Source organism: Mastigoproctus giganteus, chromosome 10 (genome assembly GCF_048544385.1).
Source record: "Mastigoproctus giganteus isolate SK-2022 chromosome 10, ASM4854438v1, whole genome shotgun sequence".
Lineage (NCBI taxonomy): Eukaryota > Metazoa > Arthropoda > Arachnida > Uropygi > Thelyphonidae > Mastigoproctus > Mastigoproctus giganteus.
Window position 1 is genome coordinate 188303695 of NC_143584.1, and position 25288 is coordinate 188328982.

The 25288-nt window shown below is 34.6% G+C and overlaps 1 protein-coding gene across 1 annotated transcript in view; it reads left to right on the forward strand.

Annotated features, from left to right (window-relative positions):
- The first annotated feature begins 658 nt into the window (after positions 1-658).
- The window catches only part of LOC150079657 (medium-chain acyl-CoA ligase ACSF2, mitochondrial-like), a 118428-nt gene continuing 93798 nt past the window's right edge, over positions 659-25288 (forward strand). The window contains exons 1-4 of the mRNA XM_090383155.1: positions 659-1233; positions 3823-4006; positions 18827-18955; positions 22745-22798. Of these exons, the coding sequence (XP_090239281.1) occupies positions 659-1233; positions 3823-4006; positions 18827-18955; positions 22745-22798 (942 nt within the window). The remainder of the gene's footprint in view (positions 1234-3822; positions 4007-18826; positions 18956-22744; positions 22799-25288) is intronic.

Consider the following 25288-nt stretch of genomic DNA (forward strand, 5'->3'; position numbering starts at 1 on the left):
ATTCTGCACTGCTTATGTCTGTGTGATACCATGTCTCTGATATCCCAACAATATTTGCCTTTATATCTTGACTAGCACTTCAAGCTTATCAAATTTATTAACCATACTCCTAGCATTGGTGCACGTGCACTTATGCATGCACCTGTTTCTACTGGGCTGTGTTCCCTAACATAGCCCATGTATTTACTTGTTCCACTATGACTCTCAGTAGTCCTGGAAATCTCCATTACCTTGCTTTTCCAGGCTGCTGCTCATTCTAATAGCAGCAGTGCAAGAATCACTTTTGCCTCTGCCTGTGGTCCCTGTTCACCTTTTAGTCTGTGTATCACCCGAAGCTAGCAGTTTTCCGACTCACCTAACACTCCCTCGATAGCATCAGCAAATATTCTTGCACCCTTTTTCTAGTATTAACGGATTCGAATCCAGACTTGTTTTTTTACTCGATGTGAAACGACAGCGATCATAATCAGTTGGTACCTACAAGCATGAATATATTTCATTGACAGCTATTATTATTATTATTATTTAAAGAATTTTTAACCAGTCTCTGTAGTTCTTGACTTCTACGTTGAGTGGCGCTGTGTTAAAGCGGTTTTCTGTGTTGGCCATATCGCTTTTTTATTCATGTTTTTTGTCTGGTTCTTTTACATTCGTTATTATGGCTAGACCTTCATTACTTAGTCGCATGTTTCAAAGTAAACAGGAGGAATCAGCTGTCGATGTGCTTGGAAACACGGATGTTCGCCGTTATGTAAATGCAGCAAGACTATATCGTAACAAAGGAATCTACTTTTCTCAGAGAGGCCCTCCAGTTTTGGTGGAGATACCCCTTGTGTATGAAGTAAATTCACTACAGGACATGTGTCTTAGGGTTATTACAGAAAATATTGACGCGTTGGAATACACTGGTGGTGTCCCATACCATGTACTGAAGCCATGTCTTGAGAAATGTACTCCTGTACAATTATACAATGTAGAACGTCACAATCCGTATCTAGTAGTAGACAGTGATGACCTATGGCAGGTGCATTGCAAAAAGGACTTCAAAGAAAAAGTACCCGATGAAGTAATAAGTTGGCGTGAATTATATCTTAGACTGTATAAAGAACGAGAAGGTAAATCGATAAGTACTGCCAGTAAAATGAGACCATCAGAAAAAGAACAAACACAAGGTAGGATAACAGAATCATATTGTGTGGATCTCTTAGTTACGTCCACCCGTGATTTTTTTAGGTATGATGATCAAAGTGAATCAGATTTGGTTGCTAATTCGGAAAAATCGCCCTCCTATAGTTCTCTTGCACGGCCATTTATTTGCACTGCAGTTATTCCCATTCCACATGCAAAACCCAAAGTAGCATCACTGGACTGAAAAATTGTTCAAGACTCAGAATTTTATATGGTGGACTAACCACTATATTATGCTTAAGCATAAGAAGCTTTTTGTATATTGGAAACATTTCTTTTTTTTAATTGCAAATTCCGTTTGAAAATTTTAATGGAGTCACCGTGATACGTTTACATATCACGGTGGCTCCATTAGATAATACATGTATATATTACTTATCCCTGCTTGAAAAATGGAAAGGTTTTGAGAAATTTTAAGAACTGTAAATAAAAATACATTTTGAACTCGAGAAAATTTAAGGTATAGTGCTGTAAATGTTAAAATTACAATTAAGTTAAGGAATCAGTTTTTGCATGATTTGTCAGCAAGTTAAGGCATAAGCTAAGACCATAAGCTACTAACTGCAACACCATGTTGCCTGCCTTTTTCATCTTGTAATAAAAAATTCAAAAAAATATGTTGACTCATCAATTGAAAGCTATTTGGAAGGGGGGGAAAGCACAGTCAAAGCATGATGTGCCATGTTAAATGATATATAGGGAGCGTGGTTGAATAGATAGTACTTGAGCAATTCTGGGCTCCTTTATTTTGACTACAACCTTACAGTACAAAATGAAGAATGCTGGATATTGAATAAAATGATATAAGATAATATGCTGTATAACATCAATGAGATAAAATCAGCCATTTCTGCAGAGAAGCAAAATTTCTTTGAATTTTGCTAGCTGTTGAGACATAGCATCTACCTTATTGCAGCTTTCCACAAGCAAATGTCCTTAGTTGATTAGCTAGTTGTTAAATCTTAACAAAATTCATAAGCTTATTAAAATTAGCTTTCACATTGTATATCTAACCTAACCTGCCCCCTCCCCTTTTTCCCCAAAGGGAAATTCAGTTTAAAGTGAGCAGTAAGATGCAGTGAATCAGGCCAGCTGAAATGATCAATGTCAAGTCATCTGTGCTGACACAGGTGCCACTGCCATCCATTTTAACCTTCCATTATGTTATTTTGTATTATTATAGTAAGGTGTGCTGTCTTGATAAAGTGTGCTGTCTTGATAAAGTGGCACACAAACTTTTTTTTTTTTTAATTCATCATATGTATCCCATATTTTATCCTGTGTAATGCTGGTAAATGAAATCATAATATGAAGTGTTCAAACTGTATTCATTTATGGCTTAGCATCTATCACATTTTGTAGGCCTTTATGGCAAGTGGTTGTCACTTGCCCCTCTCTGGGAAAGTCTGAATCCAAATCTCATCAATGGCAAGAAACTTAGACCTTTTTGGTTGTTGTGCCGTTAGCATTGAAGATTGCTGGATTTTTTCCTTCCTGTGGATACACCAGCCTAGTTGAATATCAACTAGATGCCTTATAGAATGACTTGCGGAGGTCCTGTGAAATTTTATTATATTTACAGAAGCTCTTCAATAAACTGATTAAACTAACTTTTTATTATTATTATTAAAATATGTTATTCTGGTGCCAGTGGATTGTGAAAAATTTTAGTAATAAACAGGAATTTTTAATGGCAATAGTACTTTGAAATATAAATTTTGAATATGATCGATGACAGTTTGCAATCTTTGTTCATAACTGCAGCTGTATTTGCCAAGTATTTCGTTCAGTGGTTTGAAAATAGCCCTTTTATGCTCAAAGTTGAAAAAGCTCTTTTGCTATTTGATGGTTAATTGGGGGTTTTCATTATTACTGTGTCAAGGCATTGGATGTAATCAAAAACAGTAGTGGATAAAGTTATGTATATGTATATACATAAAAGATTATTAAAGTCTGTGTTTTGAATACTTTATTTTAAACAAAATATATTTAGCTTTTTACGAAAATGCCATATGTAGTATTCTCAAGTGGTGTTTCATTATTTTCATTTAATCTGTGTTTTTTAATAAGTAATCAAAGTGTGATGTAGTATATCTGCTGCTGTATTTGTCACTAACTTTGAATGTGTACCTTTTATCTTGGAAAGAAACCAAATGTGTACATACTGTAAAGTACAGTGCACTACAGTGTGTATGATATGAAGTAAATCACTTAAAATAAGTTTAAAGAGAAAAATAATTTTGTGTAATGGTGCTTGCTTATTTGTTATTGTAAACTTTAGGATATTTTGAAATATATAACTTGTAATGTGTGTGTTACTGTCTGTATTTGTGTTTACTAATAACCTGATGTTAAATAAAAACTAATCTGTTTATGTAATATCTTATTAAATTGAATTTGTGCACCAAATTACAAATACTGTTGTCATGAAATCAGATACAATGGAATTAAATAAAATTGAAGATGTGCATATTGTTTTGACTTTTCTCTTTACTTATCATCTGGACAATGATTATTTAATTTTTTTCATGTTTGGTTTTAATTAAAGACAGTATGAACTATATATATTTTTTTTACATTACTATCATTATAATTGCATAAAGTCTACTAACATTTATGACCATTTTGTTACAGTCACACCTCTGTTGCTTTTAGTGATCAAAAACTAAGCTATGTTTATGGCCAAAGTCAACATCCTTTGCAGGTGTCAACAATAGGTCGTATACTTAATGAAGCGGCTAATACTGATGGAAACAAGATTGCATTAATTGTGTGTCACCAAGAGATTAAGAAAACATATAATGAATTGAAAAATGATGTAAGTTAGATAAAATGGTAATATATATGTAAGTTACCAAATATAATTTAACCCATTAGCTATATTACTTATGGTTTAAGAGACCATTCAGAAATATTTTTTTTTTTTTTTTTTTTTTTTGTCCCATTAAAACAGGGTGTCAGTTCAGCAAGTGTTCACTGGCATTATATTACCACTTTATTAAACAGGGTGTTTCAATTAAAAAAAGGCATGTGGTCTATTTGCTTATTTTTAGGTTTAGGCCTATTTTGTCATATTTGGACTGAAATTTTGAATTTGTTGTTAAAATGTGACTAAATTTTGCCATTATTTTATGACTTCTGGATTTAAATTTTGTCTAATCAATTACTTTTTTTATTCAATAGGAAGGTTGTTCCTCATTCTTAATTTAGTCTGAAATGCCATTGGTGTACTTCTTAAACATAAAAAAAAGTTTTATTTGAAATAAAAATAGCAATGGTTGTATTAGCATTAGTAGAGGCATATGATGCAAGAAAGCAAGCTTATGCAGCATCAGCCAGAAAAAAAAAAAAAAAATTCCACTTCACCCCTCCATTCGTTCGAAATACCTGTCCAGCTGAGCCTTAAATTTATTTAGGCTATCAACTTCCACAACAAGGGATGGAAGTCTGTTCCACCAACCAACTACCCGCTGGCTAAAGGCAAATTTCCGGACATCTATCCTACATCTGTCTTTCCTCAATTTGAATTTATGCCCTCCCAGGTGATTATTCTGAGCAAGAGGAAGAATCCCATCAGCATTGAACATGCTCAAACCATTCAAGGCTTTGTACACCTCTATCAGATCACCTCGCCGGTGCCTAGTCTCCAGACACTACAATTTGCAAAACTAAAGCCTTTCTTTGTAAGAGCAACCCTTTGTTTCATTCACTAATTTTGTTACCCTTCTCTGTACTCGTTCCAGCAGCTCTACATCCTTCTTGAAATGAGGCCTCCAGACCTGTATACAATACTCAAGGTGCGGCCGGACCATTGCCTTATACAAGGGAATAATCACCTCCTTATCCCTGCTAGAAAAATTCCTGTATATCATTGATAAGACACCATGAGCTACTCTTGCAGTCAGTCTGCACTGCTCAGAGAACTTCATATCTGCCTGCACAATTACCCCCCAGGTCATTCTCTACCACTGTCAGTGTAGTACCACAGAGTTGATATGTTGCTCTGGGGTTGCTGTTTCTTCATTTGCCACCTCTCAGCCCATCTGATCAGCCTTTCCAGATCCTGTTGCAGCAACATAGCGTCAATAGTGTCCTTAACAACCCTGCCAACTTTTGTGTCGTCTGCAAACTTGGACATTAAGTTTGATATACCATCATCAATATTATTTATAAATACAGAAAACAATAATGGACCCAACACTGAGCCCTGAGGGACTCCACTAATAACATTAGTCCACGATGAGCAGTGTCCATTGATTACCACTCTCTGTCTTCTCCCCCTCAACCACCCCTTTATCCATAGCAGCAATTTGCCTCCAATGCCACACTGCTCCAATTTGTGCAGCAGTCTTCTATGTGCAACAGTATCAAAAGCCTTTCTAAGATCCAAGTATATAATATCAAAGTTATTCCCTGCATCCAGTTCTTTTGGGACTGCATCATAGTATCCAATCAAATTGGTCAGGCAAGACTTTCCCTTAACAAAACCATGCTGTGTCCGAGGTATAACTGAAGTCTTCTCTAGATGATCCTGCAGTGCTTCTTTAACCAGTGCCTCCATTAATTTTCCTGAAATAGAAGTATAATGGGGAGATATGACACAAACTACCCTTGTACAGCTAGTTCTACGGCTAAATGCACATATCAAGGAGTGAATATCATATACAGCTATTGTGGTTTTTTTTTTTTTTTTTTTTTTGATTCAAATAAAATGGTTTACATTCGTTTCAGAAGTACATTTATAGACTAATTCAAGGACAAGTAAGGGTTTTCCCACTGAAGAAAAAGTAGATTGGACAAAATTTAGAAATCAAAATCTGAATGGTAATACTTAGTCCAATTTTAATATCAAATTCAAAAATTTTGGCCTAATGTGACAAAATAAAAAAAGGTTCAGACAACAAATAACCTAACCTAATAAATAATAAGTGAGTTAAACTCTGATGCCATTCAATTGAAACAGATATTATTCCTTTATAATATCTATTTCAAAAAAAAAAAAAAGTGTGTGTATATATATATATATATATACTGTATATATATATACTTTTTTTTTTTTTTTTTTCTATTTTTAATGTTACCATTTATGTGATATATAAAAAATGTGGCATAAAAAAATAACAAGTAACATACACTATGGATAAAATTGAATATAGTAAAGTTAATCATTTTGAAATGTTAATGTACTCACATGAATTCATTGCTATTCCTTTAAATTACGGGCTTTTTTTTTTTTTTTTTATTATTCTGTGTGTTCATACCATTAGCAATTTTTTTAAAAATCAGCAACAAAAAAAAATTAACATTGTATCCATAAACTGAAATTTTGTGAGAATATATACAGTATATGAAAATAAATTCTCATAATGAATTTCTTCTTTTGGGAGTATGCATATATAAGTAAATTTAGCATTATTTGGCTGTTTAGCTAATGGGAGGCAAATTAGGATAGAAATAGACACTCCTGCCCTCATATTACACTAATAACTCATAGTGTGGAAGAATTTTAATTGTAGGAAAGTAAATACAGTAGTACGTGATTGAAGAATATAAAGCTGGTGCTCAGGTTATCTGGGAGTGCAATTTCCCCATCTGTGTTAGTAACGGCCCTGGACATGGTAGACATATGTATTCGGAAGTGGTTGTCTATATATCTATATGCACCAAAATCTTATAATTAAAATTATACTTCATAGTACTGTACAATTGTATTTATTGTTACTGTATCTCTTATATTTATGTTGTTATAATTTTAAACTAGAAAAGAATAGCGAAAGCTTAAAAAGCGGTACTCACCTTGAAATTAATCTGCGATGGTTTACTTAGATAGCGTGGTTAATGTTTAAGTTGAATTGTTAAATTGAAATTTAACATTAAAGGGAGGGAAGTAGGTAAAAGTTGACTGAGTTAAATAGGCACAAGGAAATAGAAGTGTACACATCCAATCCTTGGTTGTCATCGAAATAAAAGAAAAGAATAGTTAAAAACTGTAAGTGAATCCGGTGAAGCCAACCAGTTACAGTTTTTAACTATTCTTTTCTTTTCTTTTCTTTTATTTCGATGACAACCAAGGATTGGATGTGTACACTTCTATTTCCTTGCGCCTATTTAACTCGTCAACTTTTACCTACTTCCCTCCCTTTTAATTTTTCAATTTAACAATTCAACTTAAACATTAACCATGCTATCTAAGTAAACCATCGCAGATTAATTTCAAGGTGAGTACCGCTTTTTAAGCTTTCGCTATTCTTTTCTAGTCTATTAACACGGTACTTGAAGATTTCTAAAAATTTCGTATTGTATAATTTTAAACTTAAATTAGTGGGTAACTGGTTGATATATGTGAAATGGTATCTCTTTAGGATGCCACACCGTTTCACTATTTCAGCAAAATATGCTGATATAGGCCATATATACAGCCTTTAACGTTTCAATGGTTATATATGGACTATTACAGCATATTTTGCTGAAATAGTGAAACGGTGTGGCATCCTAAAGAGATACCATTTCACATATATCAACCAGTTACCCACTAATTTAAGTTTAAAACCTTTGTTTAAAATTATAACAACATAAATATAAGGGTATACAGTAATGATAAATAGAATTATACTATGAAGTATAATTTTAATTATAGGAATAAGATTTTGGTGCATATAGATATACAAACAACCACTTCCGAATGCATATATCTACCATATCCAGAGCCGTTACTAACACAGACAGGGAAATTGCACTCCCGGATAACCTGAACACCAGCTTCACTCATATACTATTTACTTTCCTACAACTAAAATTCTTCCACACTGAGCTATTAGTATAATACGAGGGGCAGGAGTGTCTATTTCTATCCTAATTCACCTTCCATTAGCTAAATAGCCAGACAATGACTTTTAACCATAATACACATATTCATAAAATATATATATATACTTACTAGCTCTATCAATGCAGCCAGTCACAAGATAGGCGAGTAGTTTCATACAAATTACTTATACAAAAACCTCACAAATAACATATACAATTGAACTTGGTTGTAACGAGCATCAATGGACTGACAAAATTTCCTCGTTATAACCGTTACTTGCTATATCAGCAATAACAGAGAACCCCTGGGGCCGTTAAACAATGAACACTTATCAGTGATGAGTTAACTCTACCTCCTATTTTTTTAAAATTCTCAATTTTTTTTTTTTTTTTTTTTTTGTCCTCACTTTTTCCCATTATATATGGGGTCAGCATTTTTATTGTTTTGGCATGCAATTTTTATGGTCGGATGCCCTTCATGATGCCAACCCTCACCTTTTATCTGGGCTTGGGATATGCGGCGGTCATTTCCTGACATTCCGCATCCTCTGTATTTGGTGGTCATAGGCTCAAACCCCGGGTCTAATCAAGAAGCGTGTACTACGCACTACTGTTCCTGCCCACTTGGCTACTGAGGTGCCAGTTTTTTAAAATTCTCAATAACTTTATAAAAAGATAGATTCAAAAAACAAAAGAAATAGAGAGAGAAAAATAATATAAGTATATACCTACATATTATTTGTATTAATATGCTTGTATAAACTACAATACACTTAATATTAAACACAATTTTTATGTAATTTTAAAACCATACACTTAATACTAAACACAATTTATTTCTCTGTAATTTTATAATAAACATGATTTAAATTAGTCTTTATTTGTGAATCTTAAAATTGATGTTTGTTTTAAGGATTTCACTTTGTTTCCCCTTATATATTTAAGTTTCCCCTTAAAACACTCAATGCATTGAAAGTCTACTTGCCTCAGTTCCTTCAAAAAAAAAAAAAAATTCACTGTCCACTGCACCTTGAGCTTGTGAGATTGTTGGCACTGATTTTGATTCACTTTCACTTGTTATCATATCATCATCACAATCATCTTCTACCATCGTCGTTATCATCTTTGTTGAGCACAGCATCTATAATGGCACTCTCTGTAGGAAGATCACTAGTTAATAAGTTGTCATCAACTTGTACAAATTCATCGATGTTATCTGTATTAAAACCTACATTATTACATAGCAATCATTCGGATAATGGTAAGTTGTTTTCTTCGTTTCCATCTTCTTCATCTACAATTGAAATTTCATATGAATTTAATTTCGATTTCTTGAAGCAATTTGATATAGTTGTCAAAGTAACGTTGTTCCATGCATCATTCAATAAATTTATAGCATACGATATTGATATAGACTGGATAAGTTTCTGTTCTCTTTGATCAGATGTGGAACTAGAAATTGTTTATAAAATCCTTTCAAACTCTTGATTACATCTATGTCCATTGGGAGGCGGAAACACTAGCTTAATGTTGGACAAATTTTGAATCTGGGGATGTGCAGGACAGTTATCAACTAACAAAATATTTTTCTTCTTTTTGAATAGCTCCTTATCCAATCATTTATGTATTGCCAAAAAATATCTGAAGCCATCCAAGCTTTCTTGTTTGCAGTGTAATTCACAGGAAGTTTTACATTTTTAAAACACAGAGGTTTTAATGATTTTCGGATAAAGTTTTTTTTTTTTTTTTTTTTTTTTTTTATCTGTTCTGGTTATATTTGAACATATGAGCACCGTCAAGCAAGCCTTTGATTTTTTTCACCAACACATTTTCCCCCTTTGAATTTAAATGTATTGTTAGGTGTCAAATTATAAAAAAGTCCTGTTTCGTCGGCATTGTAGTAGTAATAGAGGCATGTGATGCAAGCGTATCAGCTTATGTAGCATCAGCCAAAAGAAAAATATATTTCACACAACTATTCCCTCTAAAGGTTTGTCCAGTTCCTCTTTCTCAAGGTGTGGCCTGACTATTGCCTTGAATTTATTTAAGCTATCAACTTTCACGACAGATGGAAGTTTGCTCCAGCAATTAAAAACCCGCTGGCTAAAGGCAAATTTCCGCACATTTGTTCTACAACTCTTTCCTCATTTCGAATTTATGCCCCCTCAGGTTCGTAATCTGAGCAAACAGAAGAATCCCATCAGAATTCAGTGCTCAACCCATTCAAACCCTTATACACTTCAGTCAGATCACCTCGCAGGTGCCTAGTTTTCAGCTGCCTCAATTTGCAGAACTTAAGCCTTTCTTGGTAACAGCAAAGCTTTGTTCCATTCACCAATCTCTTTGCCCTTCTCTGTACATGCTCAAGCAACTCTACATCTTTCCTAAAATGAGGCCTCCAGACCTGTATGCAGTATTCAAGGTGTGGCCTGACCATTGCCTTATACAAAGGGATAATCACCTCCTTTTCCCTGCTAGCAAAATTCATGTATATCATTGACAATACCCCATGACCTACTCTGGCAGCCTGTCTGCATTGCTCAGAAAACTTTATATCTGACTGCACAATCGCTCACAGGTCCTTTTCATTTTCTACCACACTAAGTGTAATACCACACAGTTGGTATGTTGCTCTGGGGTTACTTCTACCCATATACAGTACTTTGCATTTGTCAATGTTAAACTTCAGTTGCTACTTCTCAGCCCATCTGCCCAAGTTTACTAGATCCTGTTGCAGTAGCACAACTGCTGTAGATGGCTTCTCATTGAAATCTTTCTTGGTTTCTGCCCAAACACAGTCAATACATTCATTTGCCATTATTTGATCTGCTGATCGAAGGAAATTCTCCACTTTTGCATAAATGACAGTGTTTAAATCGATTCAGCCAATTGTTACCCACAAAATCGTCACATCCAAATTGTTCAGCAAATTTTTCTGCTTGAGCCTTCAAGATCGGACCGTCTATTGAAAATCCAGCACTTTTTTGTGTGGTGAACGATTGAAGTAATGCTTCCTCAACATTTGTAACCTCACACTGTCTAAATTTTTTTTTTTTTTTTTGGTTATGTTCTTTACCAGTGCCGATATGTAAACATCTTTATTCTTCCACAATGTCAATACACTTGAAAAAGACAAAGAAAACTTTTTACACACTCCAACATTTTTTGCATCACATTCTAATTCATGAATAATTTCAACTTTTTCGCGAATCGAGAGACACTTTGTTTTGTTAGTAGACATGGTTCCGAAGGAAGGGTTTGTTTCTAACTGATTTTACTTTAAAATGATAAAGTGATCTTCATACAAAGTTCTTAGAAGTCCCAAAATAAATTTATGGTTCAATGAATACAAGACAATCTGTAAATAGGGTAATGCACTATTGTATAGGCCCCCGGAGGACATGGTCATAAACTGGTAGCTAATCCGATTCAGGTGGTCATAAAGATAAGTCGCCCTTTTCATTTTCTTCTATTCTAAGAATTGGGTTTTTCCGACAACCCAAGCAATTAAGAATGTTTGCATGGTTACTAAAATTTGTTCTGTTTATCTGTGTAGTACACTCGTTATAACAGTGAGCGATTGTATGGGAATACGTGTAAATTAAAATCATTATGGCTTTTTGCTCGTTATCTCATTATTTCCATGCTCATTATAACCAAGTTCGACACTGTGTGTGTGTGTGTGCGTGTGTATATATATGATATGTGGTACCGTGTATTTGTCAATGCTAAACTTCAACTGCCATTTCTCAGACCAGAGAACAGAATAACAATGGGCCCAACCACACTGGACCCTGGGGACTCCACTAATAACATTATTCTAGGAAGAAGCAGTGTTTCATTAATAACCTCCTTCTCCACCTCCTACTCAACCATCCCTTTGTCCAGAGCAGTAATTTGCCTTCCTTAATGTCACACTGCTTCCATTTATACAGCAGTCTTTTATATACAATGGTATTGAAAGCTTTCCTGAAATCGAAGAAATTTTATTTCGCATCTAGTTCCTTTGTTACTGCATCATCTAATAGTATCCAATCAGATTGGTCAGACAAGATTGCCCCTTTACAATCTGTTCTATGACTGAAGTATATTTGCATTCCTGTCTGGATGGACCTGCATTACTTTTTAACCTGGTAATTCCTGGTTGGTAATTTCTTGTGTCACCTTTTGATCCATTTAGCTCTCTGTTAGATTTTGATGAACTTCTGGCATTCCCCTCTCTAAATATCTCATGTGAATGTGAATGCAAAATACCAATCAGTTTATCAGCAACCTGAGCAGGATCATAGCAGAGACTTGTTATAATCTGCCTTAGCTTGCCTAACCTCCTTTGTGACTTGATTAGTCTAGTTAGGCTTCTGTATCACCTGATAATTTATATGCATCCCTTGCATTTTTCTTCTCTGCCACAAGTCTGATCAGTTCAGCAAAATCCATTTTAGGTATAAGAATAGAATGATATTTCTTAGTTGGTATGAAAAAAAGCCTAGTAGCGTCTACGATTACAATTTTGTCAATTATATACATTATACAGGAATTTTGCTAGCAGGGATAAGGAGTAATTATCCCATTGTATAAGGCAGGGGTTGACAATCTGCAACTTGCAAGCTGCATGCGGCTCTAACTTTTAGCCCACATGTACGAAAAGGGACATTTTCATGAGAAAATATTTTTTGACATGAACTATATTAAAAATAAATCAAGAAACCATCTGAAAACAATGCGATTTTAAAGATGAAAATTATGGCATACTACTCGGAAGAAGTTCACCAGCAAAAGTCACGTTAATTCGTACCTAATTGGATGTTTGTTACATTTTTCAGTATTAATAAATAATATTTCAAAAAATATATTTTTTTAATAAAACACCTTCCCACTCTATTCCAAGCGACGTATTTTCGTGAGAAAATATTTTTTGACATGAACTATATTAAAAATAAATCAAGAAACTGTCTGAAAACAATGCGAGTTTAAAGATTAAAATTATGGCATACTACTCGTTGGATGTTGAGAGACTCACTCAAGAAGTTCACCAGCAAAAGTCACATTAATTCGTACCAAATTGGATGTTTGTTACGTTTTTTCAGTATTAAATAATATTTCAAAAAATATATTTTTTTAATATAACACCTTCTCACTCTATTCCATTTCTCAAAAATTTCCCTCCACTCTCCCCCCTTCAGTTTGAGCTGAGGTGCGGCTGTTCAGATTTGTTATTTTAATTAAATCAAAAATTACTCTTCACTCTAAAAAGGTTGCCGACTCCTGGTATAAGGTATTGATCAGGCCACAATTTGGGTACTGTATGCAGGTTTGGTGGCCTCATTTTAGGATGGATGTAGATTTGGAATGGTGCAGAGAGAGAGGGACCAAGACTGATGAGAGAACAAAAGGGTGCTCTTACAAGATAGGCTTTATATCTGAAAATTTTAGAATCTGGAGACTAGGCCCCTGCATGGTAATTTTATTGAGGTGTTTAAGGTTTGTCGTTGTTTGTTATTTGGTTTTTAGGAGCATTAGCAACTAAGGCCATATTGCTCCGGGATATGCGGTGGTCATTCCCTGACATTTCCGCATCCTCCGTATTTGGTGGTGACAGGCTCGAACCCTGGTCTAATCAAGAAGCGTATGCTATGCACTGCTGCTCCTTCACACCTGGTTATGGAGGCACCAACGGGTGTTTAAGGATTTGAATGGATTGAGAAAGCTAAATGCTGGTGACATTCTTCTTGCTTGGACTATTCGGAAGGGGACATAAATTCAAGCCAAGTAAGGATAGTTGCAGAATAGATGTTAGAAGTTCACTTTCAGCCAGTGGGCAGTTTATTGTTGAAAAAACTTCTGTCTGTTAATATGGAAGAGGGTAGTTTAAATAAATTTAAGGAAGTAGACAAACTGTTGGAGCGATGGACAGGTGATTTGGGTTATATTTTTTGGCTGATGCTATATAATTTTGCTTCATTTGCTGCTATTAATACTAACAGTAATGAAAGTGTCAGCAATTCTGCCCAGACACTATAGGAGGGAGTACATGATGAGAGCCTTGTAAATCAATTCGGCCCTGGAGAGATTGTGCAAGATCATGGGGTACAGTTTTTCTCAGCATGGTCTGTGCTTGTTAACAGGACAATCTGCTTTTACAGGGATGGAACACACTTAAATAGGAAGGGTGCAAGAATATTTGATGATGCTATCGAGGCAGTGTTAGGCGGGTCAGAAAACTACTAGCTTGGGGAGATGCACGGACTAATAGATTAACATTAGTCGCTGGCAGAAGTGAAATTAATTCTTGCACTGCTTCTATTGGAATGAGAAGCAGCCTGGAAAACACGGTGCTAGGAATTTAAGAGACAGCTGGGAGTCATCGCGGAACAAGTAAATACGTGGGCTTTTTAGGGCAGCTAAGAATAAGAACAGATACATGAATTCTTGCATGTACACCAATGCTAGGAGTTTAGTAAATAAATTTGATGAATTTGAGTTGCTGGTCAAAACATCAAAGGCAGATATTGTTGGGATATCAGAGACGTAGTATCACACAGATATGAGGAATGCAGAATTGGAATTTGGGAAGTAGAATATGTACAGCAAGGGAGGAGGGGTTATGCTATTAGTTAAGAAACACATAAAATCTAAGGAAGTGCAATGTTGAGTCAGTTTGGTGTGACGGAACCACTGGGAAAGCAAAATTGAAAATAGGAGTGTGTTATAGGCCTAATGACTGTAATCAATACAATGAACAACTGTACAGAGAAATAGTGGGCCAGTAAATGAAAACGTCTTTTAATGGACAATTTTAACTTTCCAGATATTGCCAGGAATTTATGGGTTGATCACTCACACACTAGCAATGCTTTTGTGAATTTATTGGATGATTGTTTTCTACAGCAGCATGTTCAGGAGGCAACTAGAGAACATAATACTCTTGATCTGATTATATTCTCAGTAGTGATTCTTCATGCATTAAGAATCTGCATATAAAGGAATCACTAGGTGGCAGTGATCACAGTGTGCTGAAGTGGGATTTACTCAAACAGGTAACTACCATCAGGGGAAAAGGGAAGAGTTTTTGCTTTCATAAAGGTGACTACGGTGGCCTGAGACAGTTTTTAAATTCTATATGGTGGGACCAACTGATGATGTTACCAACAGTAAATTCAAAATGGGAAGCATTCAAAGAATTAATCTTGGAAGCTACTAGACTTTTTATACCAATCAAGAAATATTTTCAAGGTTTAGGCCTAAATGGATGTCAGATGAACTAATGAGACATGTGGCAGAGAACAAAAATGCATGGGATACATATTAATTAACAGGTGACACGGAAGCCTATGGTAGATATAAGCTGGTCTGTAACCATGTCACAAAGGAGGTTAGACAGTCAAAAGCAGATTACGAAAAATCTTTGGCAAAGGACACAAAGAAAAACAGCAAAGAGTTCTTTATGTATGTAAACTCTAGAAGGAAGGGGATGAATCAGATTGATCTTGATATCAATGGTTCACTGTTGATGATCATGCTCAGGTAGTTGACAAACTGATCGAGTATTTTTCATCTATATTTACACATGAGGAGTTATTCAGGGAGGGGAATGCCAGAGGTTTATTAAACTCTGGCAGTGAGCTAAATGATTTTGAAATAACAGAGCAAAGTGGAGGAGAAATTGTTGAAGTGAAATAGAAAGGAACCTTGGGTGGATGTTATCTATCCAGTTATATTAGAGGAGTTAGCAAAGGAAGTAAGCAAACCCTTAGCTGTAATTATGAGAGCTTCCTTGGATTCAGGGTAGATTCCCATGGACTGGAGATGTGCAAATGTGACCCAAATTCACAAAGGAAGGTTAAAGGGTGACTCAAGTAATTACAGACCTGTTATTTTAACTTCTGTTCCAGGAAAATTAATGGAGGCACTGGTTAAAGAAGCACTGCAGGATCATCTAGACAAGACTTCAGTTACAGTTCGGACACAGCATGGTTTTGTTAAGGGGAAGTCTTGTCTGACCAATTTGATTGGATACTATGATGTGGTCACAAAGGAACTGGATGCAAAGAATAACTTTGATATCATATATTTGGCCCTTAGAAAGGCTTTTGATACCGTTGCACATAGAAGACTGCTGCACAAATTGGAGCAGTGTGGCATTGGAGGCAAATTGCTGATATGGATAAAGGGATGGTTGAGTGGGAGAAAAGAGAGAGTGGGTATTTTGCATCTACATTCACACATGAGGAATTCTGTGGGGAAGTAGAGGCCAGAAGCTTATCAAACTCTTACAGGGAGCTAAATGATTTTGTAATAACTGAGAGAAAAGTGGAGGAGAAATTGTTGAAGTTAAACATGAGAAAAGCACATGGGGGTGAATGAGATCTTTCCAGTTTTATTAAAGGAGGCAGCAAAGGAAGTAAGCAAGCCCTTAGCTATAATTACGAGAGCATCCTTGGACTCAGGGGGAGATCATCACGGACTGAAGATGTGAAAATATATCCCCAATTCACAAAGAGAGATCAAAGTCGGACATGAATAATTACAATCTTGTTAGTTTAATTTCAGTTCCGGGGAAAATAATGGAGTCTCAGGTTAAAGAAGCATTGCAGGATCAACTAGACAAGGTTTCAGTTATAGTTCAGACACAGCATGGGTTTGTTAAGGGGAAGTCTTGTCTGACAATTTGATTGGATACTATGATGTGGGCACAAAGGAACTGGATGGAAAAAAATAATTTTGATAATAAAAATGAAAAGTTCACTAGGTGCAAACTAATATTTAGTTGAACTGCTTCTGGCCCTGATGACAGCAGCACACCATCGAGGCACTGACAAGATCGATTTCTGAAGATAATCAACTGATGGTTCATCAGTTGATTATCTTCAGAAATTAATTCAAAAATCATAGTTCCGAACATGAATTTTGGCTTCCTGAAGTTCACAAAGGGTCTTTGGTTTCTTTCTGGCAACTGCAGATTCCACATGATGCCAACAGTTCTCTATATGATTCAGGTCTAGGCTGTTTCCTGGCCAGCTAAGAGCTGTAATGGACCATTCTTCCAACCATTTTTTCACCTGTAACAAATGTAAACACATTACTGTCAAACCTCTAATGCAGAAATGAATCTAAAGTAACTACAGAAGTGCCTACTTACACTTTTCGACCAATGACAGGGTGCAGAGTCGTCCTGGAAGATGCAGTTACTTGGCAGGTTGAAATGGTCTCTAATGGTTGGCAGCAATTTGCGTTCCAGTATGGCCAGGTATCCATTGGCATTTTCAGATCCTTTTATAAACTGCAGGTGACCTACTTCGTGATATGAAATGCACCTCCATATCATTTGATTGGTAGGGGAATTTCACTGTAGACACCATACAGTCTGGATGGTATTCTTCACCATGTGTACGGCGAATCATTTGTTTCCCATTAGTGTCATGCAGGTTGAATTTCTTCTCATCCGAGAAAATAACTGACTTCCACTCTCAGGGATCCATTTGACATGCTCCTTACACCAAATTAATTGGTCCTTTTTCATTTTTTGTGTGAGGAGAGGCTTCTTCTTAGGACAACAGGCTACAAGTCCATTTTTAAGAGGCGTCTTCTGACTGTTACTGCAATTGATACCGCTCCTGTATGTTCTTCCCATTCTCTTTTCAGCTCAGACAAAGAAGCTTTTCAGTTTTTAAGGCATAAGTGCTTCAAAACACGGTCCTGTTTTGGTGTAGAGTCCATTTTTAAGTCGTTTGTGTCCAGTTCCTTTTTTCCTATCAGCAGAACTTGTATTCTTGAGTTTGGAAAGAAATGTACTCACTGTTAACTGATTACAAGACACCCTATAAGCAATATGTTGAGAAGAACATCCTTCCTCACGTAAAGCAACAATAGCACTCTTTCTGCACGTAACTCACCACCCTGACACAAGCAAGGAATGACTGTAACTCTTGCAGAGTGTGCTTATATAGCTGAAGGTAACAGCTGATGCAGTATTACATCATCACCTACGCGTGTCACTCTTATATGATGCAATCTGTAAGAAATATTGCCATATACTTACATTATTCGGACGACAATTACAATTTTAAGAGGTGCTGCACTTTCTTCGAACACCAGTGTATTTTAAAAATATCATTGAAATTTTTTTTTTTTTTGGTAGTTGTTGGCGCATCGGCTTCTGTGGCCATAATGCACCTCCCAAGGTTTTTGCAGTACTTTGATCCAAGCCCGAGGCGGGATTCGAACCCGCGACCTTTGGGTTGCTAGGCAGGTACTTTACCCACCTGGCTAGCCCGGTCGGCCTGAAATTTTGTACTGGGATATCATTTTGAAACTTGGTTATCCTGAGTAGCAACACCTTTAGTTCTGATATAAACATCCATCATTAATTTGCTTATTAACTTATAGAACATTAAAAATGTTTCATAGTTTATTACATACATTTAATTACACCAGTTTAATTGCATAATTAAAGATATAAAAAATAAACTGCTCCATATTTCTGGGGACATAAGTGAAATTATGAATTTAGTTAATTAAATTAAACAAATAAAATTTCAATAATATTATATAATATTAATTAATATTACAGTAATATGTGTAATATTAATTAATATTATATACTATTACTATTATTATAATCAGGAGCATGCTCCACACTTTGGGAACCTCTAGTTTATGCTAAAAGCACACTCTGTGCAACTCCCCCCCCCCCCCCCCCCTTTTCACTGGAAATCAAACTTTCAGCTTAATTTCAGTGTAGTATCCAGTTGATCTCTTCTGATGAAGATCAGAAGACATGAACTAAAAATTTCATCTGATCATAATAATTTTACATATTTATTCATTTAAGGTGGAAAAGATGGCAGCTGGGTTGTTGGCATTAGGATTGAAACCAGGAAATAGAGTTGGCATTTGGAGTCCCAATTGTTATGAATGGGTAGTTGTTCAATATGCTACTGCAAAGGCAGGCATGGTTCTGGTAAGTTCTAAAATTTATATTAAAAATAAGCTACATTCATTAACAGATTAAATTCTTTCTATTAATCATTAATTCTAAATAGTAAATTAGGATATAATATCCAAAATTAGGATTTTAGGAGCTTTCAAGTGGCATCCAAAGTTGAGTCAATAAGCGTTTTTAACCATTTTTGTTACAGGCTGATGTGATTTTGGTGTGAATTGTTTACATACATAAAGTGTGCAGACAATTTACACCAAAAAAAAAAATATATTAGTGAATTTACATTGCCACAATGGTGTCATTTATCCACCGATAGTCAGAAAACCGTTTTATACAGGATAGTCATTTTAAATGAGAACCCATGAAAATACATATAACTTCAGGTAAAAGAATGCTAGAGATATGAAATTTAAAAAAAAAACATTCTTTGTTCTCTGAGATTACTTAATTTTCACAAAAAATATTTAAAATTATCAATCTTGATCACAGCATAATTAAGCAGGATGAAGCATGTTCAAAAATGCATCCTTCGATTTTTTTGGGAGTGATGTTGGATATATTGCTTTTCATTTCTTTCAGAGTGTGTAGATTATTCTTGTAGGCAAATTGCCTACAAAAATCATAAGTATTTTGAAATGAGTGTTTTTTTGAGGTGATGTTCTTTTGTGAACACATGCTCCTGTATGCCACATTCATTTATTGGTTGCACTGTGTGTGCATGTCCATTTGTAGTATTAAGATAAACTACCATTTCTTTCCCCTTCAGATCTATGGACAAAATTGGTCTCAACATAAAGATATGAAAAAAAGATAAACTCCATATTTCTGGGGTCAGAATTAAATAGTAATAATAATTAAATAGGTGAAATCATGGTTGTTGACAGATGTGATGTTATACACAATAAAGAATACTTGTAAATTTCATGTCTCTAGCACTCTTTTACTTGAAGTTATTTGTATTTCCTTGTGTTCTCATTTAAAACAAACACCCAGTACTGAGAAAAAGACAATGATAATAAAATATACAACCAGCCTCAAATGTACATGACAGTTGATGACTAACATGCATGTACCTCTTATAAGACTTTCTAATAGTAAATTACTGATCTATTCATATATTGCCTTTATTCTTCTTTTCAGCTACATTCAGTAAGCAATGCTTATTTCCTAATATTATTATGAAAGTCAGTTTTTGTGTTTTGTTTTTATTTTATTTTATATTTTTTTCAAAACTGCAATGTGCCATAAAATTTATTTTTTTATATTTGGAATTAAAATAGCATAATTAATATAAAAAGTTATTTTCCTTTTATGTTACTAAAACCTTGTTGATCAGTGTAACTTAAAAGAAAAAAATGAAAGATTAGTTCCATCTATAGTTCTCTTCTCCCACAATTTCTGGATGCATTATTGGAGATGTGTATATTTTAGTAACAAAATAAGAGAAGTAAAATTTTTGTTAATGTATTTGAATTGAAAGAAGATTTTGGCTAATTGTGGTGTTCAATCACAGCAGTTTCTAACAGACTTGTATTATGCATGATAAACGTGCTGGTGATCATTGGAGTAGAATTTTTTATTTAAAAAAGGGCTAGATATTTTTAATTAAGTTTTAATCCCAGTGTAACACTGCTTATTTTCTGTATCTAAGCACTGCTAAAAAATAAAAGTTACATTCAAAAAGTTTTGAAATTTACTACTGAATATAAGGGGGAGAGAATAGCTATTTTCTTTTTAACAAGCAAATAGCCAAAGTCCCTCCACTTAGAAATGGCCTTGTGGAAATTATTTACTGGATTCAGTCATTAGAGCAGTGGTTTTCGACCTTTTTCTAATAATGGCACCCTTAAGTAATTTATTTTATTTTTGTGGCACCCCTACTCAATTTTCTGTCTATTAGATCCAATTCTTTTTCTGTATATATATATATATATATATATATATAATATTAAAAAATATGTTATATGATAGTTATTATAATAATATAACTATAAACAAAATTAAAATTCATAATACAAATTATGTATGCTTATATAATAATTTTATTCTTTATATAGAGGTACTAAATAAACATCAATTATAGATCACCACAAAATTAAAAAGATAGCATACAATGGATACTGTTAACCTTTTTATAATGAAATGAATATATAAATTAAAAAAAAAATCAATTTAAGTAACTTAAACCCAAATTATGCGGCACCCTTGGAATGTTGTTGCGGCACCCCATTTGAAAAACCACTGCACTACAGCTTAAATGACATAAATTGGCACATATTATATTTAAACAGCTTAAATTGCAGGTTTCTGGTTTCAGCCATAAATAAGTCACTGTTAGATTTTCATTCAATACTTAAAAATTTATACCATTGATTCATTTGATTCAACTACAAATGTATGAAGGGAGTACAAAAGAGATTTGTATTAACCCAGAAGTAGTTGTGATAGAAGATGAAATTTTTTTTGTTTGATACCTTGAAATCAATATAGCTACCACACAAATTTTTGTTCTGATATATTATAATTCATTTTTTTTTTCTTTGCAGCACTGAATGAAATGAAGTGCCACATGGATAAAGCGGAATACATATCAGTGATTCGGTCCTCTTTTTGCAAAGGAAAACACTCAAAACAATCCATGAAGAAATGTTTGCTGTTTATGGAGAAGACTATCCAGGTTACAGTGTTGTTGCACATTGGTATAAACAGTTCAAATATGGAAGAGCCTCAGTGCATAATGAAGAAATGCTAGGACGCCCAGCAACTGCTGTAACAAAAGAGAGTGTTTCAAAAATTGAGGCATTAATCCTGTACTAGCATCAAAGAACTAGGTGCAGAGCTCCAAATTGGTGTAGGGTCTGTGGAGAGCATCATCCATCAACAGTTGCATTGAGTAAAGTGTCTGCTAGTAAAGTTTCCCAGACTTCTGATCCCTTACTAGAAGGAAAAGGCACATTTATGCACATGAAAAGATTGTCGATGAGCCAGAAAAAGCAAGAGGAATTTTTTTTTCTTGGCTGGTTACCATGGATGAAACTTGGATCCATCACTGTGATCCCAAAACTGAACAAATATCAAAACAATGGAAGCATGCGAAATCTCCCACCTCCCACAAAAAAAAGTTCAACCAAGTGCTGGCAAGGTAATGCTGTCAATTTTTTGGTTTTGATCTGACAAATTAAATTTTTTTCTTTGCAGCACTGAATGAAATGAAGTGTCAGCATGGTGTAATACTAACAAATTACCTTCAAAGGGCTGTATTGTGATGGAAAAGTATTATTCTAACCTCATTAAGCTACGTGCTGCTATAAAAGAAAAAAATGTGGGAAAACTGTCAAAAGGTGTGCACCTGCTCTGTGGTAATGCTCCTGTGCATTCCTCGCATCTGCAGTGAGCTATGCACACAAATGTGGGTTTGAAATATTGCTCCATCTTGCTTATTTCTCCGGCCTTGCACCCTCATATTTCTTCCTTTTTCCTGTGCTGAAGTCCTTTTTTGTGGAAAACACTTTGCTGCTGATGATGAGGTGATTTCTTCTACTGAGTTGTGATCAGAAAGAGTCGGAAGACTTCTACAAAACTAGCCTGTGGAAGTGTCTTGTCTGGTGACTGTGTTGAAAAAGTGTAATACATGGTGTTTGTTTACCTTCTATCGCAACTACTTCTGGGTGAATGCAAATCTTTTTTGAACTCCCCTCATATGTTTTATATTGGGTAAATTATTGCAATTTTTTTAAATCTTGAAATAAATACATTCATGATTTCATTGGTACGGCATTATTTAATCATCTGTTTTATTTATTACAGGTAACTTTGAATCCTGCATACCAAACCAGTGAGATAGAGTATTGCTTAAAAAAGGTAAATTTGTGAAATGGAGCATTATAATTTTTGATTACTTGATTTATGTGCTTTGCATTTGAGAAATCATAACACTAAACAGCATCATGATATTAAAATAGTATAATGCAAGGAAACAAAGCTTATGCATATCTGCGGTCAAAAAAAAAAAAAAACAAAAAAAAGTTTGCTTCTCTGTTTTCATCTACTTTTTTACACTAATCCATCTTTAAATCAATATAAGCTTTCTTACTCAACAACCCTAGGTGGTAACTTGCTCTACATAGCCTTGTAGAGAAAATTTACCATTGAATAATGGTAAATTTTCTTATATCTAGTTTAAGTTATCATTCCTCATTTGATCTGTTCCCCTCCCCTTGTTTGTGCCATTTTAAAAAGAGAAAATATGTCCTATTATTAAGTTTACTCAGCCCTCTTAAGGGTTGAGTAAACTTAATAATAGGTGCCTTAATAATAGGTGCCTAATCAATATAGACGCCTAATTACTAAATTTTGTAGCTTGTGGAATTAGAGTCCTCTTCTTGTAAGAATATCACTTTGCATCCACAACTAGTTTTGTTGCCCTCCTTTGCATACTCAAATGCATTTTGATATATTTCCTGAAATGAGTCTTCCAGGTAATATTCAAGACATGGTCTGATCATTGATTTGTACAATGGAATATATATATCTTTTTTTTTATGAAACCCCAAGCACAAGAGGTATTAGAACCTATAGTACTTAGTACTATGCGTGCATTGAGAAGATGAAAAAAGATACTTGTTGACATTAGACTTGAATTTCTGTAGATTGTAATTTTCAGGAGTTTGTACAGTGGAATAATTACATTTTTATCTCTATTGATAAAAATTTTTCTATACCTTAGTAAGTAAGTAAGGTGCTATACCTTACTTACTACACTGTTTGTGAGCACTTTTGAGAGCACCACCTCCAGCTGATAATTTAACTTAAGATTATTGTGACCCAAATACAGAACCTTGCATTTGCTAGCATAAAATCTTAATTGCCATTTCAGACTCATTATATAACTTATTTAAGTCTTGTTATAGAGGTAGGTTATGAAATTAAAGTTTATGATATATACTCTATTTGCTTCTTTTAATATAATTGGTTAGATTCCGTCAGCCCCAGTTGCTTTGTTCACTTTAAGCTGCAACAAATTCTCCTTCAGATTTCTTACAGTTATTGTGAATCCCATTTAAATCCCAATTAGTATTAGCCATCTCATAGCTGTACCTCCATAGCTCAGTGGTCAAGTGCAAGGGTACACATGTTTTGAGTATGCATTTCCAGTCTGTAACTACTAAATATGGTATAATGCTCTTGTATACTCTCTGTCTTATGAAATCCTCTGACTTCTGGTTGTCCTGGAGAATAAACAGAAAATATATTTATTTATTTACTTATATATAACTGTTGATGCATAATATTTATTCATTCTGTCATCAACCAATACAGGATCATCACTTTAGCATTCTTAGCCGAAGACTTCTTATAACCTGCCTTAGCATGCCTAACCCTCCTGAGCACTTTTATTTATTTATTTTTATTTTCTGAAAACTCCAAATATGAAAGATATTAGAGCCTATAGTACTTAGTATGTGTGTGTGTGTGTGTGTGTGGTTGAAGATTGAGAAGACAAGATAATTGTTGACATTAGATTTGAATTTCTGTAGTAATTATCAGGAAATACACATGAAGGAAAGTTGTTCCAGAAGACAGAAGTTGAAGGGATAAATAAGGAGGAGAAAAGTTGGTTATTTTGAAGTTGGACAGTAAGTGGATGCTGACTGGTTGTGGCATGTGTTTGGACTGGTTTGGAAGAGAAAGGGGAATTACTGATGCCAATTTCAAACAAGCACGAGAAAAATTCTTCCCATGGACTCATACCAGTGAATCCCTAAAAAAAGGGACTGAAACCACAGTATCGAATACACTTTAAATAAATAGCAATATATGTCTTACATGGAGTAGTGCGTTTTATTAGTGTAGTGCAGTGCTGAGGTAACTTGTAGTGAAGTAGCTCTACAATATGAGATTGATGCATTAAGTAGCAAACCTGGTTTTCTCATCACATCTTGCAAAATGAGACTATGCTATATGTACAGTGATGCTCTTTAGCTCTTGTAGCATGAGGATTTTGTCGTAAAGTTACTTGACAAACATATAATTCCATACAAAAGCCTCTGAGAGTTTGATACTTGTGCTTTTTAGAAAGTTTAACTCTCAGCTTCAAAACTTTCTTTAATTCTGCAGTGGCACAGAACTACCACTGCAAACCTTTTTAGCTTTTTATAATGTGCATTAGTTAACCCTGCATAAGATGATGACAGTTTTACAGGTACTAGTTATATTAATAAGTTAGCAATTCCTTGTCCTCAAAACATTCTTCTGCACTATAGATTACACAATTGCCCTATATATATGTTTTTAAGGCTGAAGACTGTTATGACTATGAATATTGCTCATTATATAAAATCAGTTAAGAAT